At 40.9% G+C, this 17,285-nt stretch overlaps 4 protein-coding genes across 5 annotated transcripts in view; all 4 read right to left on the bottom strand.

Moving 5' to 3' along the window:
• The window catches only part of LOC109483039, a 10,618-nt gene extending 6,633 nt beyond the window's left edge, over window positions 1–3,985 (bottom strand). Inside the window, exons 1-4 of the mRNA XM_019785996.1 lie at window positions 3,808–3,985; window positions 2,309–2,466; window positions 1,751–1,897; window positions 1,198–1,342 (exon numbers count right to left, since the gene is read on the bottom strand). Of these exons, the coding sequence (XP_019641555.1) occupies window positions 1,198–1,342; window positions 1,751–1,897; window positions 2,309–2,466; window positions 3,808–3,985 (628 nt within the window). The remainder of the gene's footprint in view (window positions 1–1,197; window positions 1,343–1,750; window positions 1,898–2,308; window positions 2,467–3,807) is intronic.
• A 2,303-nt stretch (window positions 3,986–6,288) lies between these two features.
• On the bottom strand, window positions 6,289–8,884 carry LOC109483113. Its single transcript, XM_019786105.1, has 5 exons — window positions 8,717–8,884; window positions 8,101–8,189; window positions 7,568–7,663; window positions 6,994–7,098; window positions 6,289–6,742 (listed from the first exon to the last, which is right to left on the bottom strand). The coding sequence occupies exons 1-5, from the start codon at window positions 8,790–8,792 to the stop codon at window positions 6,674–6,676; spliced, it is 435 nt and encodes a 144-aa protein (XP_019641664.1). The 5' UTR covers window positions 8,793–8,884; the 3' UTR covers window positions 6,289–6,673.
• A 4,499-nt stretch (window positions 8,885–13,383) lies between these two features.
• Window positions 13,384–16,084, bottom strand: LOC109483118. 2 transcript variants are annotated; one of them, XM_019786113.1, is made up of 4 exons: window positions 15,846–16,084; window positions 15,151–15,211; window positions 14,563–14,650; window positions 13,384–13,670 (listed from the first exon to the last, which is right to left on the bottom strand). In XM_019786113.1, the coding sequence occupies exons 1-4, from the start codon at window positions 15,882–15,884 to the stop codon at window positions 13,559–13,561; spliced, it is 300 nt and encodes a 99-aa protein (XP_019641672.1). In that variant the 5' UTR covers window positions 15,885–16,084; the 3' UTR covers window positions 13,384–13,558. The 2 variants fall into 2 exon arrangements, with proteins under 2 accessions (XP_019641672.1, XP_019641670.1); XM_019786111.1 differs by having other exon boundaries at window positions 13,384–13,730; window positions 15,846–16,061.
• Window positions 16,085–16,499: 415 nt separating this feature from the next.
• LOC109483115 overlaps window positions 16,500–17,285 on the bottom strand; it is a 1,750-nt gene continuing 964 nt past the window's right edge. The window contains exon 4 of the mRNA XM_019786107.1: window positions 16,500–16,803. Within this exon, the coding sequence (XP_019641666.1) occupies window positions 16,602–16,803 (202 nt within the window). The 3' untranslated portion in view covers window positions 16,500–16,601. The remainder of the gene's footprint in view (window positions 16,804–17,285) is intronic.

The raw sequence follows: 17,285 nt of genomic DNA, 5'->3' as shown, positions 1-17,285 counted from the left end.
TATATATATATGTGAGTCTTTACCTGCTGTTGGCGTAAATTGAATATTTTGTGTGTCGTAGAAGATGGTCGATTCGCTCTTTCCTTCGTGATTGATGACAACATGGTACTGATAATCCCTGTTTGTGCTCTGATCATGAGCAGACAGACCAATACGGACATTCCTCTCAGCACGTGCCTCAAAGATCACAGTTTGGCTCAAGGGTGGTGAGAAGATGTTTCCCAAGTCAAATGCGTAATCGTACCATGGAGACATGTAGTGTTGCTTTGGTACTGTGCAACTGGATGCTAGACAAACGAAAATATGTCGACATCAAAAACAACGAAACCTACACGTGTATTTTACAATAGCCAACACATTCGCAACGTACATAAATTATGATAAAGAATGCATTGAATAATGTTAAAGTTGTCGTCACTTCAATAGAAGGAAGATATCAATAAAGTGGGCATGAGATACTAGTACATTCTACTTCGCGAGGGAAGGAAACACTTCGCAAGACGCGTACGTTCTACCAAATTTTTGACTTCGCTTGTTTCGTCCAAACATATCTATAGCTGTGATAGCAGAGTTAGCCTTCAAAATTTCAAAGAATGTAATTTTCTTGATGACTCGCAAAATGACCTGTCTCTGTAGCTCCCGGTGCCACCACAATAGATAAGCCTGGGTATTAGGTGAGTAATAATTTATTCATCACCATACGTGTTCATAACACAGGGAATGTTGTTAGCCATGCAGGTAACACGGCGCCATCTAAAATTACACAAATTTTGGCCTTGAAAGGATGAAATGATGTTATCTGGACCAGCGTTTGGTTCCTTGAAGATAAATATTAAAAGGAGGAGGAAACTAGGAAAATAAGAAAGAAGAAACAAGGTCCTCGCGGCTGTCCGAATGGACATGGATTTTGGGTTTAGAGTTTGGGTAATTATATGAAGGGAAATGCAATAGACTGCAGGCAAGTCTGTACAAAGCTTTATGTATACTTAAACCATGCTTAACGTCAACGTATATTCCTTTACGTATCTATACAGTCACCTACACCTACAACTACGTAAAGATAATCGTTTTACGTGGCCTTTCCGTAAGTGCGGATGGATTCTTAATTATTTCCCGGTTTTCACGTTGCCTTTCAGCAGCCTAAGGATCGTAAACAGTGATTAAAACATGCCCATATTTAATGTTTTAGAAACTTACTTTCCCTGTCACAGCCTAGAATCTCCACCCTCATGCTGATCCAAAAAAACCATAACTGAGGGTAGAAGCGCACGTAACGGGCGTCCACCGGATGGTCCAGTAGGTTGGTTACTTGTGTGTTCTTGTTGGTGTTGCCTTTAAAAAACTGGAAGGCAAAGGGGTACGGTGTTTGCTTTATATTCGGACGGAGGGAAGTTTAAAACCTGTAAATACATACACACATGAACGCGCGCGCACGCGCACACAGATACCCCCCCCCCCCACACACACACACATAAACACACACACTGCACACAAACGCACACACAGATACACACACAGACGGAGAGAGAGAGGTACACACACACATACACGCACATTCACACATACACTTTTACATGTGCATACATAAACGCACACACACATACACAAACACACACACAATACTACATTTGTTAGAATCCAACTCATGAAAATATAAATGAATCTAGTCAATGGAGGAGCATGCATACCATAATATATGAAAAGTCATCTAGAAGAAAGAAAAGAATATGTCTGTGCTTCATTACCATACCTTATCGATACCATCATTGTGCCTGTAGGTGACCAGACTATTCTCGTCTACACCATACTGTAGTGTGAAGTATTTCACCCACGCTTCAACATTGGCTGAACCCTGGATCATTGTGCCCGTAACGCGCTTGACATTTGTCAAATCAACCTGGAAAATATTATGTTGTTGTCATATCATGCACTTTCAGTTTGCACACCAAAGAAGAATATAGCGCTAACTAGATATCGCGTTTCGTACATCCACTATCCAAATACTTGTGTATTATTTTGTGACTATTAGTCATCACCGTTTTATCTATTTACTATAATTGTATTGTACAGTATTTCTTGTATTCATTGCTGCTTTAGTGTTCATGTTGTAGTGTGTATTATCTTTTTGAATTTTGTTGCGCACGGCATCTGTAGGGTTTGCTTTATCATGTAGTTCTGATGTTTTTGAATATCAATCTGAGTTGCAATTTGAATAATACGTGTAACAAAGAGTAATCTAATACTCGTTTAAATGTCCAGAACTATGTTTGCAGACATTTTGTTGGTACCACTGATTCTATGAACCTACCTGCAACCATTGTCCGATCCAATTGTATTTTGCTGCCCAGTTTTTGTTTCCCTTTAACCGAGCGTATTGAGCTTTGTAGTCATCACCACGTCTTGAGGATGCAGTAATGTCATCGTCAAGTATGTGTCCAGATTCCATTCCAAGTGCATCTCGACAAGCTGAGGAGACAAGACAAAATGTCGGCGTTAGTTCGGAGATGTTGATTGATAAAACCACAGTAGTGACTGTGACCAACGTCTTATGCAGAAATAGCTTTAGGTAGAAATTGTTTGTTGAAGATAGCAGAATCGGAAGAAACTAATAATGGACATATCGAAATCATATTTAAGCATTTCACCATCGTTGAACTAGACTGATAGCTTTTCTTTGCATGTTTGAACCTTTGTTTACATTTGATATTGATAATGATTGATGTTTGTTATAATGTCAAAACAGGACACTTTCAAATTCTTGATGTCATGTAGGAATGAATGTATGGTGGACAAATTGTGTAATGATGTTTCCAGATATTTCAAAAAGAGAGAAGAAACGGCGATTAACAGTAGATGATAGGTAGTATATGGTACAGTTGTAATGTGTAGACTTTTAGCACTTATCATTACAATGTAGCGTTTCAGCATTCAATACATTTTTAATATGTGGATGATGTGCATTTAGCTCATCTGGGTAGGAATATGTTGTAAAGATTCATTCATTTAAAATTGATTGATTGGCAGTATAAAAAATGTCACCATCGAAACTAAAAGCTTACCTTCCTCGCAGTAAGTTCCATACCAGCCAGACGCGCACTGACAGTAGTAGTGGCAATTACCTCCTGACATCACTGTACCTCCATTTTGGCAGGCTCCTGAAAAAATTACAGCCATGAAACATTGATAATCATCTATACGCCTCAATTCCTGTTTTTTTTTCGAAGTTAGTTCTTTTAATGCTGACATGGTGTAGGCCAACCCAAGGACATTATACAGAAGTGTCCTTGGCCACCCCCCCCCCCAAAAAAAAAAATTCTGGCCAGACCGAATTTTCCAGATATTATCATTATTTACTATAAATCCATTGGTTCATTTTCTACATTTATTGAACTAAACTTATGTAGTGTGTGTGTGTTTGTTTGTTGTTGAGCTTTTACCTTCCTTGCAGTATTCCCCTCTCCACCCAGCCGGGCAAGAACATGTAAACAACTTCCCAGAGCCTGCAGTGTCTGTTACTACACCTCCATTTTGGCAGGTTGCTATAAAACATAATTAGAAGCATTAAATATATCAATAAGCATCTACACATACAAGTTGTGTTATTCTAAACTACTAGACACGGAAATCCTGAGAACGTGCCGGTAATTCTTTGCACCATGCAAACATGTTTAAAACTATATTAGGAAAAGAAAATAATGGCGGTTACACTCTTACCGTGATCTCGCTGACAGATGAATCTCAGAGACCTGTCGCATTGAGAATCATACCACTTGCGATGTTGAACAGATAATGCGGCACAGTTTTCACCTTCGCCACCATTCGGTTCATGTTGGACTTGGAGCCAATTGGAATAGCCGGTTGACGTCAGGGTCTGTCCGTCCTCGAACACCCAGTTATCTTCGCTGTCGGCGTCACTCAGCCCGATCCAACGATTCTCAGATCCCAGGCTGGAGATAAACATGTTGGTCGCCTCGTCCTTCGGCATGGCTAACACCCCCCCGTCTTCGGCACACGTCTGATTGGCCTCATTGTAATTCTTCTCCTCCTCAAAAAACTTGTAGCAGACTACTTTCTTCGGACACCCTGTAGGGAAAAGAATGTCAGTTTGGTTTACATAATTATCACGTTCATATTGGCAAAACTCTTATTGGTCCATTTTCTGCCGATGAAGAGAAATCCGCCTGGCGTAGAAAAGGGCAAAAGGAAACTCAATATTTAGAAACAAACAAAATATATCAATATAAATGTAATCTTACAAGTGTAGTACAAATTAAGCCAAATTTGATGTCTTTCGGGCCTTGCATACGCCCGTTTGCGAATGCTAAATAAATAGAAATAACGACGGAAATAATTATATAAAACCTCTAGCTATAGTAATAATTATGTGCGTCTCAAACAACTAACTGTGAATACTAGTATACCTCTTCTGTACTTCTAAACACACATTTCCAACAGTACAAACTACTAAAATTTAAATGTTTCAGCCAACTAAAAATAATGCAACAATAGATAGATGTAGTATAAATTTAAAAACAGCCTGAAACAAGCCAAACAGAGATAGGAGCTCAAGTGGAATTCACATTATTCTAAGCTACTAAACACGAAAATCGTAAATAAGGTAGGTAGAATTATATAGAGGTCTCTTGTTTTTCTAAACGTGTAAGCGTCACCAATAATATAATTATTTATAGTAAATGATTATAGATAGTCCTGGTCGGATACCATTTTACGCAGCCTAATGAATCTAATCAAACAAAGCACAGAGAAGGTTCCTTACCATTTTGTGCTGCAGAAGCGTCGCCCAGAAAAATATTCCCAGCAAACACAACGATTACGGCCAGGCCTAGGCCTAACCTCGCCATGTTTTTTTGTATGTTCGACCGCCGCAAACGTCGCTACCGAAAATACGAAAAGCACCGGAAAGCCGGTCTCTCTGTACGGACTATCTAAGGTCCCCAGGGGAATTAGACATCCTACATTGGTTAGCAACGCGCTTCTGAGAACTATTGACGCAATGGAACACAATAGATGCATGCAACTGTTAATAACCATACTGAGTAATGAAATTTGAAAAATTGATGATGTATATTATTGCAGTGGGCCACAACAATGGGGGGTTATTATTCCGTGGCCAATTATATTTCTGTTGACAGTATATAACATGGTAATAATAACAACCATATACACGTGTTGCTCTTTTTGAGAATTTAACATACAACACATGTTATATGCATCAAGTGAAGATAATTCTGTCTCTTAAACAAGTTTGAACTGCAATTTCCAACACAAGAAATTGAATCCACCCAATTTTTTTTGACTGTACAACTCCAGTCTTTGTCAAGGACAAATGAGCAATCCACCGCTTCCATGACGTCACCTAGATACATGTATCACAGTGGATCATAGCCTCCTGTGCAGGCTCGGGGGCGGGTGGGAATTTTGATACAGCGTTTTAAAGAGATCTTAACGCGTTCTTTTAATAGGCTACAACCAGCGAGAGAAGTTTACATTCCGCCCACGGACCTTCTCCCGGCGGATGGTTGTAGGACGGCCGGCTATTAAAAGAAAGCGCGTTAAAAACTCTTCAAAACGCTGTATCAAAATTCCCACCCGCCCCGGAGCCTGCACAGGAGGCTAAGTGGATCATAGGTTGCAGAAAGTCTGTCACGTGGCGCCAAAGCTGGTTATCAGAGCAACAAGGACACAAACACAGGTCTAGTTGTTCTGCCTTACATGATAGGCCTGAGTGAAGGGCTCAGGAGAATTTTTGCGAGAGATCAAGACCTGCTTCAGAACAACTAGAACCCTCCGGAATTTACTGGTTTCACCCAAGGACAAAACACCAAAGGAAATCAAATGTGGGATAGTTTAGTTTACAATATACAGTGTCAAGGACAGAACTGTAAGGAAACTTATATTGGAGAGACTTAAAGATTCCTCAAGGCTATATATAGGTTAACGTTCTTAGAACACAAACGACCTAGCTCGACTACTTCGGAACTGTCTGCTACAGCACCAGTTACCATGGTGACAGACGTCTGCCCCATGCCATTGACCGTATTTGTTAGGAACGGAAGAAGAAACAGAGCGAAAAAAAATGTGTTTTCCCTTTGCGAAGGTAAATATAATTAGTACTTGAAAAGAACAAAGAAATGGATGATTAAATATTATGGTTTATTATCATCTAGGAAAGGGATACATCACAGCCATAGACTGGATTGTAATCAATACACTGAATAATTGACTTTAAGACATAAAGTTGACTTTTTAAAAATAATTTCCAACATGTAATCACAAGACGTGGTGACGGCACACTCAAGTTTTTCAAACTTATATTAATGCCGCCACCAACACAGGGGACAATACAATACTCATTTTCACCTCAGCGAAGTGAGGATAGTCGTGTAAAGTTCCAAGGGCACAAGATTGGTGGCATGTCAGGACTCGAACCCGGGACCTCTAGGTTCTGAGTCGAGCACTCTGCCGCTACGCCACACGACCCCACATAGTTGACTCTATAACTAAGTTAGTATTGAAATGATATAAGGGTAACGTTACGACGCAGGTACACATAAAAGTTACATAAACAAGAAATATTTCGTAGGGATATGGCCTGACATTGCGTAATTGGCCTTCTGAATTTAGAATGATACAGAAGCAGCGCAAAGAGTCCTCAGAGTTTACTTCCTACTTTCTTGAACACGCATCTTCCGGTAACACCCGTGCCTTCGTGAGTCTTTGTCTGCAAAAATAATTTCCAAGAAAATGAAACATGATGGAAATACCAAGTATACAAAGAGAAGAAATTTAGCAATGGTAAAAGAAATCCATCTTGTATGCATTATCATGCATGATCCAATCTTTACATTAACGTTTACGTTACAAATTGCCAAAAAAAAGTAATTTCCTTTGGGGTATGCTCTAGAGGAGTATCCTTTGATACTAGTAACGAACACTTTTCTATATAAGAAAAGAAAAAAGTCAGTTACTCACAAGTATCATCTTGTCCCCCTGCAGCTCGCGAACAGTGATGTTTTTCTGTCCGTTTGGAGCTGTCTCGTGGAATATCAGCTTGTTTCCCTCCTTGATCGTAAATTTCTTAACATAAAAGGAAAATAAAAAAGACGTTTGCGTCAAACAAAATTAATAGCATGCAGTGCTTTGTGGTTGCTACTGTTACATCCATAGATATATAATATGGATATATTTGTACTTAATGTTCTGCTACGTAATTATGCATGCGCCAATCCAACAGCCTCCTTAAGCGACATTGAACTAAATTGCAGCTATTTCGGTTCAATGTTAATGTCCCCTTTCCAGAAAAACAAGTAAACAAACACTGATGGTAGGCTTCAATCCTTTTACGTAGGGTAAACACAGAGCCACCAAGCAATACTGTGTATGTGTGTATAGTTGTGTGCATTTGTGCATCTCTCTCTCTCTCTCTCTCTCTCTCTCTCTCTCTCTCTGTGGGTATGTGTGTTTGTCCGTGTGAATGTGTGTGTGTGTCTGTGTGTGTGTATATGTTTTTCTGTGTGTATGTGCGTTACATATATTTGTTTCTCACCTTCACTGGTACTCCCACCGGTCCCAATGCTTCACTCTCCTCCCCTACTTTAAACGGAATGTCTCTCTCTCCCCCCTCACTCGCAGGGTCGGGAATCTGGAACAATCATACATGTCCACGCGACTGTTATTTTGTAGACATATACCATAGAGCAATTAGGATGAATAAATGTAAATCATAATACATGTATGTACAGGGCGAACGTACTTCTTGACACACAAGACGTATTCATCTTTTAAGGGAATTTTTTTCTGCTACTGACTGCAGTTCGCCTCCCAACTCCTAGATGGCGTTGGGAGTTGGAAAGTATGCGGTCCCAAACGCGACTAAGCTTTTATACATATCTCCCATTTTCGCATTTCAACTGGCAGTTTGTTCCCTTAGTAAGCACTGGCGAATAACTTAATGTTAAGAAAAACCTCATGTACATTTACCTTGTCTAAACTCTGATGTCTTGCAATCATTATCGAACGAGTTAGCGATTGCAAATAGCAGTAGAAAGTAAACGTAAATAAGAAAAAGGAAATTCCTACCCTTAAGATGACGGTGTCTCCCTTGTCGATAATCTCGTAGGTTTCGACCGTTTTGAAAAGTCCCAATGCCATGTTTGGGTCAGGTGCACCTGAAAATTAGTTGGAGATAGTGTACGGTTGTTCCAACACTGTAAAGGGCTATTGACTGAGTGAACTAAATCTTGGACTAGAAAGGCAACATTTGCATTTAGCAAACGCATAATATTTACCTTCGCATATGGTCTGCTCTGTTAATTCGTACTCAAACACATTCATATATATGGTGACAGGAGTCTAAATTCCTCCTGTTATAAAATTGCAACATGATGTAACCCAACACCAGTTACTATGGTGACAGACGTCTGGTTCAGGTCATTGACCAGGTCAGTGGCTGGAACGGAAGAAGAAGAAACAGAGCAAAAGCAATATGTTTTCCTTCGGTAAACATAAACAGCATATAATTTTGCCTGATGTTACATATTAACCTCATAGCAAAGAACCAGAGATTTCAGATTTCCGAATCCGGAACGTGTTGGGTAGAGTGTGCAAGGGAGCCCCGTAATACAAATCGGAAGGCACGTACATGTAGGCTACGCTTAAGTGAACCAAAGCTGAGAAAACCCCGGAAGTTTCTTACCCATAGCGGCGAAGAACTTGACGAAGCTGTCGTCGTCCCATTCCGTGACGGTCCACTTCCCAGAGAAGTCCGCCATTCTGTCCTGTATGATGTACTAATTATACTGTATTTGGATGATCAAGCCCTGGGAAAAAATTTGATGGCCTTTTTTCATAGGCGTTTTATTTGCAGTGACAGGGCTATTCCACCCAAAGAGCACGGAAGGGGGGGAAAGGACCGTCCAGGAAAATTTCTCCTTCTTAATTCACATTTCTTACTTCCCAACTCCTAAAGACTTAAACCTCATTTATGTTTTTAAAGTTTCACATTATCTTATATCTTGGAATCCGTCCTTTTCATAAAAATATTATGTCATTTCTGTACTTTTGAAATGAGATCATCCAAAGGACCAAAGGTTGACTGCACATGGTTCCAAGGACCGTAGGGTCAATGACCGTAAGGTCATGTCTGGGACTAAAGACTGGTCAGTGCAGGGTCCAGTAATGACTTTTTTTTGTGTGACAGGATAATTTTCAAACAGGCGCGGGGAGGATTGAATCCATTTTACCACACTACTGGTGCTAATTGAATGTCACCAGTGCTCTCGTAATATAGGTACATTATACTTTGATTGGAAACTATACACTTTTAATGTTGTGCATTTGGTACTGTGTCTGTATAATACGGACGGGACATGTGTGAATGACGGAAGTTTCATACTCTACGATTTTTGAAGGACAGTTGTGGGACAAGATTAGTCACAGTGTGGTGACATCTCGGTCATTGACCGATATGTCATAGTCTTTAATCTGTTTTAGAGAACAGTTGTGGGGTGGGGGATTAGTGTATGACATCTCAGTCATTCACCCCACGTACATTTTTCCAAGAATGTGACATTACGGTCATTCACCTCATGGTTGATCCCATTCCAAACCTTCATGGAAATTGAATAAGGGACTTTTTTCTACAGTATATGGGTTATTTTAAATTTAAGCCTTAAGCCAACATATACATAGGAAATATTTATTTTTTGCTCTGATAAGTTTGGAAGCAAAATGATCCAAAATGTGGGAGGTGGAGGCAACAAAATTTGCCCGCTCCCCCTGCGACATTGAAATGGTATATCCCTTAAGGGTATGCAAATAAGATCATGTTCATAAAGGACTGTGTGCGCGATCGAAGATTATGACAAATCCAGGCAGTGTCTACCTAGAGAACAGTAGATTGTCTGATCTGAGAAAAGATGGCTGATTTTTCCGGTAAATGGCGTCCCGAAGAAGGGCAGAATAATGAAGAGAGCTTCATCAAGTTCTTCGCAGCCATGGGTAAGAGAAATTGTAGTTGTAGTGTCGTAATATTTTGATCTTGGTCAATTTTCCAGAAATGTTGAAGGGCCGGTTTTGTGCTACCCCAGTTATAAGCTACCCATATTGTCATCTATTGTCATTCGTTTTGGCTTTTTGTAAACTAAAGCTGCTAGGTCAAATATCCATTTCTGGACTATTTAGGCCACACCGATTTAATTTTATGGATGGCATCCGCGCGCGCATTGATTTTCGTCTGTTCTCAAAAAAAGAAAGAAAGAAAGAAAGAAAGATCAAGTCCACTGAGGCTCTGGCCTGTGTTTAAGCCTGGGTAGTCCATGGTGGTTAGCGAAAATACGGAGTCGGGCACCCAGGCCGCCGAAGCTCCACGACTCAAGAACCCCGTACATACCGTACAATGCCGATTCATAAATTCCGCAAAAACGCCAGCATGTGCTGGCTTGTCGAATACGCCGCTAAGTATGTATTCCTGTGGTTTAGTATCATTTTTATTTTTGGCCGGAATTTTTTTTTTATTCGCCCGCGCGCACTAGTTTGGGGGCCGTGTCGAATGCAATTTGCAAACACAATTGACGCTGGGGTCAATGACCGTAAGATCACGGCCCTTGTGAATGACCGTTGGGCCACACGCATGACCATGTGAATGCTGTTGATGTTGTTTTCTGCACATAGACCTTTTTTCTTACTACTCTAACGGTATTTTTTCTAATACCAGGGGTGGATGGTTTTGACAAATGATATTTAAGCGTATCGTGTTTAAAGTTGGTCCCTATATCACTATATGGCAGTCTATTAAATAAATATCATGAAAGTTCATCTGTGTTGGTAGTTACATGTTTAGAGTTAAAACTTGGTCATTCTGGTCTTAACCCAATGTTGACGTCACACTTCAAAGAAGCCACGTGACAAGCTTCACTGGGTCAGTCTACTGAGGAAGACCAGAGTGACTGGTCGAAAGCTCTAGGTGAGAAAACTTTTTGTGTTGGATCTAAAGTTTTGACTCACACATGACTGACATACAGTTTTCTATTATCCACTGACAGGTTCTCCGAATCCAGAAATGGCGTTTAAGCTGTTTAGCACCGCTGAGGCTATGGAGATCATTGACAAGGGAGACACAGTCATCTTTAGGGTTAGATTTCTCCATTTTATGGCAATAGCATACTTTATATTATCAAAAGAAAACGGCTGAAGCGATTAATATACAACTAATAGACATTCATTACCTGCTATAGAAAGTTCAAAAGGTTCAAAACAGCAATTTCATCATCTTCTAACGTATTCAATGAGCTATGCTACTTCCTGTCGCACGGTGGCGCTGCGGCAACGAGGTGGTCCTAAACGTGACTGAGTTTGTATCCCCCCTCGGCTTGCCAGCTCCCCAATATAAGCGGTTGAACAAAGAACGTTAAAACGATTGCATCAAGCTAATGAAGGAATTTACAGTGCTGAAGAGCTTCTATCTTTCGACGAACTATCTATATTTATACTTTTACCGTTGCTACTGGAATCATTTTACCTTTTTTAACATATTTATTTTCTTGTTCAGATCCCTGACTCAAAGAGTGAGGGTGGAGAGAAGGACATTGTGTGTGGGTGGAGAGAACGAAGTAGTCGGACCAGTTGGAGTCCCGGTAAAGGTAAGACAAACTTCATAAAGTTTTAATATGAAAATATTATTACTTCTTGGTTCATGATATAAAAGAATAAATGAGATTTGGACCAGAGCCCTTTTCAATAAGGCCAACCCATTTTTGTAGTTACATGGAAATACGCTCAATGTGGACGCATCTAAATTCTCGAGTAAGAATGGTCTTTTCTGAGTCATTATCTTTCTTTTTCCCTCTCTCTGATTTAAGAAATTCGTGACCAAGGAAGGGAACAAGCTGATCTTCAATGAGACAGCTCCTAACGGACAGAAAAACATCACTGTTCGCGAGCTGCAGGGCGACAAGATGCTGTTTGTGAGTAAAAATACATGTCCAAGTGTTAGTATACTGTAGAAGATGGTTTCTGGCCCGTTACCTGAACTTACTGGCATTTCTACTATTTGTAACTCCAACAGTGAGTCCATAAGGCCGCACAACACAGTATTTATCAAAGTAGTACGGGTACAAAGTAGTGCTGCACAATACTAGAGAAAGGTGCCTAGATTGTTCTGTGCATGGCATCGAGATAGAACCTGTGGTAAATGTTAGAGGAATACGTCAGTTTTTAGACTGTAAAAGTTGAATTATGGTGCGTGTTCAGTCGGCGGAGATTTGCGCTTGGATACTTGTACCAACTACTACCACTGTGCGTTGGCTGCAGTGGCGCTAATAAAAGAGGCTAGGGCGCGGGAAGAGAACGAGCTGGCAAACCTAAGCTCATTTTCACATATTTAGTACACTATACCATGAAATTAAATATACCAAAATTCTGAACATTGCTTGTGCACCCTACTATGATTTTCAGAGAGTCGAAGAAAGTCCTTAACTATAGAAATCCCCATAGGGATAATACTGTGTTGTGCCGCCTCTCGTTCCCAGTCTAACATGACCTTTGCCCTTTCAGTCCAAGACTCACGAGGGTACCGGCGTCACCGCTTCCAGCGTGTTCGTGAAGCAGTGAAACGTCATGGGCGTTTCTACGTGACGTCATAGCCGTTTCTAGGTGACGTCATACTGTGTCCACCGCCATGTTGGTGTCCCTATTTGCATTGGAAGCTTTTTTGAGGCATTGAAAGATCCTTGCAATGTGCCTGCCACCATGCCTAATTATGATTACTGAAGGAAAACATATTGTTTTTACTACGTTTCTTCTTCCTCTTCCTCTTCTGTTCCAAACACTAACCTCTGACCTGACCAATGACATGATTTGTTGACGTCTGTGACCATGGTGACTGGTGTTAGGTTACATAATTTTGCAAATTCATGGTCTGCTCTACTCGTGTCACCATATACTAGTAGTACATGTATGTGAATATGTTTGAGTAAAAATTAACAGGGCAGACCATGTCCGAAGGCAAACATTATGCATTTGCTTTGCAAATGTTACTTCTCTAGTCTATTATTAGTTTTAACTTAAAACATCTATTTGTAATAATGGCCAAAGGCCACTTTTCCTCCAGCGTTTCCTTTTTAATTTCATAAAATGTAAGTTTCTGTACCTTTGTTTCAGAACATGTCATTGTTCATAGTTTGGGCCGTTGATATTAGCAGTGTTTCTTACCTCTGAGTACGGAGGTATTGTTTTGGGTGTCTGTGTTGTGGGTTTGTGTGTATGTTTGTGTATGGAGGGTAGGTGGTGATTATGGCAGTTGATAGGTAGTGAGGTTAAGCCTGAAGGCGATACGGCGCACACCTACTAAGTAAGAGGCTAGCACGCTGTCAAGAAGTGGTAGAATACCCGATTAAATTACATCATACACATTCACGAATACTAGTACTCGAAACATTCTCGGGAGGTCTGAAACTTCCGACTTCTCGTTTTATTTTGCTTTCTCGATCTCTTGATTCTATTAGCCAAGGCTGGCGCGTAACTTGTTAGAGATCTCCATCTACTTCCCCAGGGGGGGAAGTCCGGCGTCGAACTCGAACGGACAGAGGGTCATTTGATTGCTCCCCTCCACGAACCCCACATAGTCGCAGTGCTGGTCGCTCCACTCATTCCTACAACAGATGAAGTCCGTGTCCAGCATCCAACAGCGGCCACCATACGGCCAGGGATAGCTGGAAATATTAGGAACAAGACTGTCAATGAAAACATACATTGCCATGGCGACGGTGGTTGCAGTTAGGGTTATTGTTTGCATGGCACTGCATGCCATCATTTCATGATTTTGAGGAAGCCTTGGTACCTGTTAAGTCTAGACAGATACAGTGCACTTCTCCCCTGAGTGTGTATTGAACAAGCCCCGGGGTCACAGAAAGTAGGGCTATCCGGGGCAGACAGGTCTTCCCAAGGGTTTCCAGGAATGTGGGCATAGTACTAGTGGGTCAGAGACATGCCTGTGGACATTCCAGTACTGTGGACAAAATGCCTGTACCATTCCTAGAATTCTGCACACAATACTGTACCATTAGGCTCCTCCCTGAGACGTCGCCAAAAATTGTATGAGGGTTGATGAAGTTTAATACTTTCGTTCAACGCGACCAAACGAATTTTCAATCGCTCTTGATGGTCTTACTTCGACTCTCTTGTATAAAACTAATGGATTAATCAAGTATTCAATTTTTTTATTATTTCTTTTATAAGATTTGCGATTGAAAAATCCTATTAGATTTCAACCTGAAGTCAATGGGCGCCGCCATATTGATATGTGACGTCATGGGTCAGCCATCTTGAAACCTACCTGTAGATTTATTCCAACTGACCAGTAAACCTGATCTTTCTCAAATACGACAGACGACCATGAAATACCATCATATACGTAATACTAATGTATATATATGTGTAATATTTTAAGAGAATAACATAATCTTATATCGTATTCAACCAAAAAGAAACACTTTTAAGTTAATGTCATTCTTTCTGCAAGGTCCTTAATTGAAATGTACGTACGGGGATACGCAGTATGCGTAGTCGTCCCTACACCAACACCCCATGCCGCAAGAGTCGACGTCGGTTTCGTCATAGGGGCACGGTCCACCTAGTGGAACAGAAGTGAACTGCATCCATTCCTGTCTATGGCATATGTATTCAACTGCATTATATATGTTTTTCAGATCAGATAAATGTTTGTAAGAAACAGGAGGAGACAGTAAAAACCCCACTGGTCCCGGGCCCGAGGACGAATCTTGAAAAGAAAAGGGGGAGTAGTGTAACAGTGGGGGGTTTATAGGCGCTACCAACAGATCCGGCAAACCGGGGTCTAGACCTTTTAGCGGAGAGGTTAGAGTGTCTGACTGGGGCCCGGGAGGTTGTGGGTTCGAACCCCGGCCTGGGACCAGTGGGGTTTTTATTGTCTCCTCCTGTTTCTTACATGTTGATAAGCTTCAGTTCAGGCCTGTAATTTAGAATGACGCTGCTATACCAAACCGCCTGGTGGCGCAACGCATCATTTCTGTAGCTATGTTCACCGGATACGACTCTAGCTACGTACTTTTTATCGCAATGTTCCATATCTCATATCTCATGTCTATGCCTTACCGTTTAGGGGCACTGGTGGAAGAGCCGCGTCTGTGACACCGTTGGACAGCCATACAGCAACCTGTGTCATAGACAAACATGCAAAAACAAACAAACAAACACACAAACAAAAAACAGACGGGTCTTTGACAACAGCAAAGAAGCCAAAAGCTATACGCCTAAAATGAAATCGGGGCACCTCTATGATCCTCTATGCATGTGTTGTGTATCTTACACAATAAATTCAAGTTCTGCTTTTCTGTGGCATTTTTTTGGAAAGGAATTTCGAGGTTACTACTCACTGTGCGGCCACATTCATTCGTATGAACTTGTTTGATTTTTAAGTCGTATGTTTTTTTCAAGAATGCTGTGACAGAACCAACCACGGCCAATGATCTAAGCCAGTCGAATGCTTTACGACATATGCACCACTATGCGATTAATATCCCGGAGTATCGTACGACGATCGTACAATGTATGTGCGACAGGCTCCTTACTAGCCTCTCCCAGGCTTCGGGAGGCGGCTGGAAAGAGTAGAAATCGGCCAAATAGAGAGATAACATGCCAGGAGAGTTTATCTGCTCGGAGAGAACATTCGGGTGCGGCAAAATGTTCTCTCCCAGCAGACAAACTCCACTGGCATGTTATCTCTCAATTTGGCCGATTTCTACTCTTTACAGCCGCCTCCCGAAGCCTGGTAGAGGCTAGGTCCTTACCAAAGCTGTGGTCAGCACGAAGAAATAGCTGTACTGCATGGTTGGATGTGATGAAGAAATGGCTGTTAAAGACTCCGACGAAAAGAAGTACAAGTAGCTCCAATATGGTCCTCTGTCTCAATGTTGGCTTTAAACAAGACGGAAACTAAATAAAACAGTTTTATCTGTATGTACATATTTTGTCGATCGATCCAGTGACGTAGAAAATGAGCTAGCGTTAGAAATACCGCGCGATGTTAAGAGGTTATCTGTCAAAGGCAAATCGGACCAGATGGCACGGTCCCAGTGTCTCTACGTTTGTATATATATATAAGCTATATATATATAATTATGACATGTGAGTTTCTGTACTTTTGTTTCAGAACATGACCTTTATGTTGGGTTGTTTCTTACCTCTGAGTACGGAGGTACTAGTATTGTTTTGGGTGTCTGAGTTGTAGGTTTGTGTGTATGTTTGTGTATGGAGGGTGGGAGGTGATTTTAACTGTTGATAGGTAGGGAGGCCAAGCCTGAAGGTGATACGGTGCGCACCTACTAAGTAAAAGGCTAGTGCGCTGTCAACAAGTGGTATAATACCCGATTAAATTACATCATACACAGTTCGAACACATTCACGAATACTAGTACTCGAAACACTCTCGGGAGGTCTGAAACTTCCGATTTCTCGTTTTATTTTTCTCTATCGATCTCTTGATTCTATTAGCCAAGGCTGGCGCGTAAAAATAGAGAGACCTCGTTAGATTTAGAGATCTCGTTCTATTTCCCTGTAGGCAGGGTCAGGGGTCCGGCCGCTACGATCCCGGGCGCGTCCATGTCGAGCGGACAGAGTACCTTGTTAGGACTGCTCCCCACCACAAACCCCACAAACCCGCAGGTCATGCCGCTCCACTCCTTCATACAGCAGAAGTCATTCAGTTCAGGCCAGCAGCGGTAACATGACGAGTCAAAACACGCAGGGCTGGAAATGTTTAATATAAGAAATTACATGAAAGCTGATGAAGTTTTCGTTCAACACACGCAAAAGTAGCTCACCTCTTCTTTGAATGAGCGTATTCGACCCTCTTGTATCAAAACCAATAGAGGAATATAAGGTATTCAAGAATTTATTAGAATAATTTCTTTCATAACACATGTGATCGTAAAGTTCTATTTTATTTCAACCCCAAGTTAATGGGCACCGCCATATTGGCATGTGACGTCATGGATCAGCCATCTTGAAATTATTATAAGCTGATTCATCTCAACTGGCCTGAGGTAAACGTGGTCTTTAAAAAATACGACAGACGAACATGAAATACTAATATATATAACGTTATATATGTAATATTAATATATTAGAGAGAGACAGATTTATATATATATATATATATATATATATATATATATATATATATATATATATATATATATATATATAGTTAGTAGTAAGTATATATATAT

The sequence above is a fragment of the Branchiostoma belcheri genome, unplaced genomic scaffold (assembly GCF_001625305.1).
Source record: "Branchiostoma belcheri isolate BF01 breed outbred unplaced genomic scaffold, Haploidv18h27 scaffold62, whole genome shotgun sequence".
Taxonomy (NCBI): Eukaryota; Metazoa; Chordata; class Leptocardii; order Amphioxiformes; family Branchiostomatidae; genus Branchiostoma; species Branchiostoma belcheri.
Note: the sequence above shows the minus strand (reverse complement) of the source record. Positions and strands in the feature narration are given on the sequence as shown.

Excerpts from the sequence above, each read along its gene's own strand:
- LOC109483113 (XM_019786105.1), bottom strand. The coding sequence starts at position 8,792 with ATGGCGGACTTCTCTGGGAAGTGGACCGTCACGGAATGGGACGACGAC. Across the intron at positions 7,099-7,567 it reads CGGTGGGAGTACCAGTGAAG|AAATTTACGATCAAGGAGGG; the intron begins GTGAGAAACAAA and ends TTTTATGTTAAG. Across the intron at positions 6,743-6,993 it reads AGGGGGACAAGATGATACTT|ACAAAGACTCACGAAGGCAC; the intron begins GTGAGTAACTGA and ends TTATTTTTGCAG.
- LOC109483118 (XM_019786111.1), bottom strand. The coding sequence starts at position 15,884 with ATGCAGTACAGCTATTTCTTCGTGCTGACCACAGCTTTG. Across the intron at positions 15,212-15,845 it reads TCGTGCTGACCACAGCTTTG|GTTGCTGTATGGCTGTCCAA; the intron begins GTAAGGACCTAG and ends TCTATGACACAG. Across the intron at positions 13,731-14,562 it reads TACGCATACTGCGTATCCCC|CTATCCCTGGCCGTATGGTG; the intron begins GTACGTACATTT and ends TAATATTTCCAG.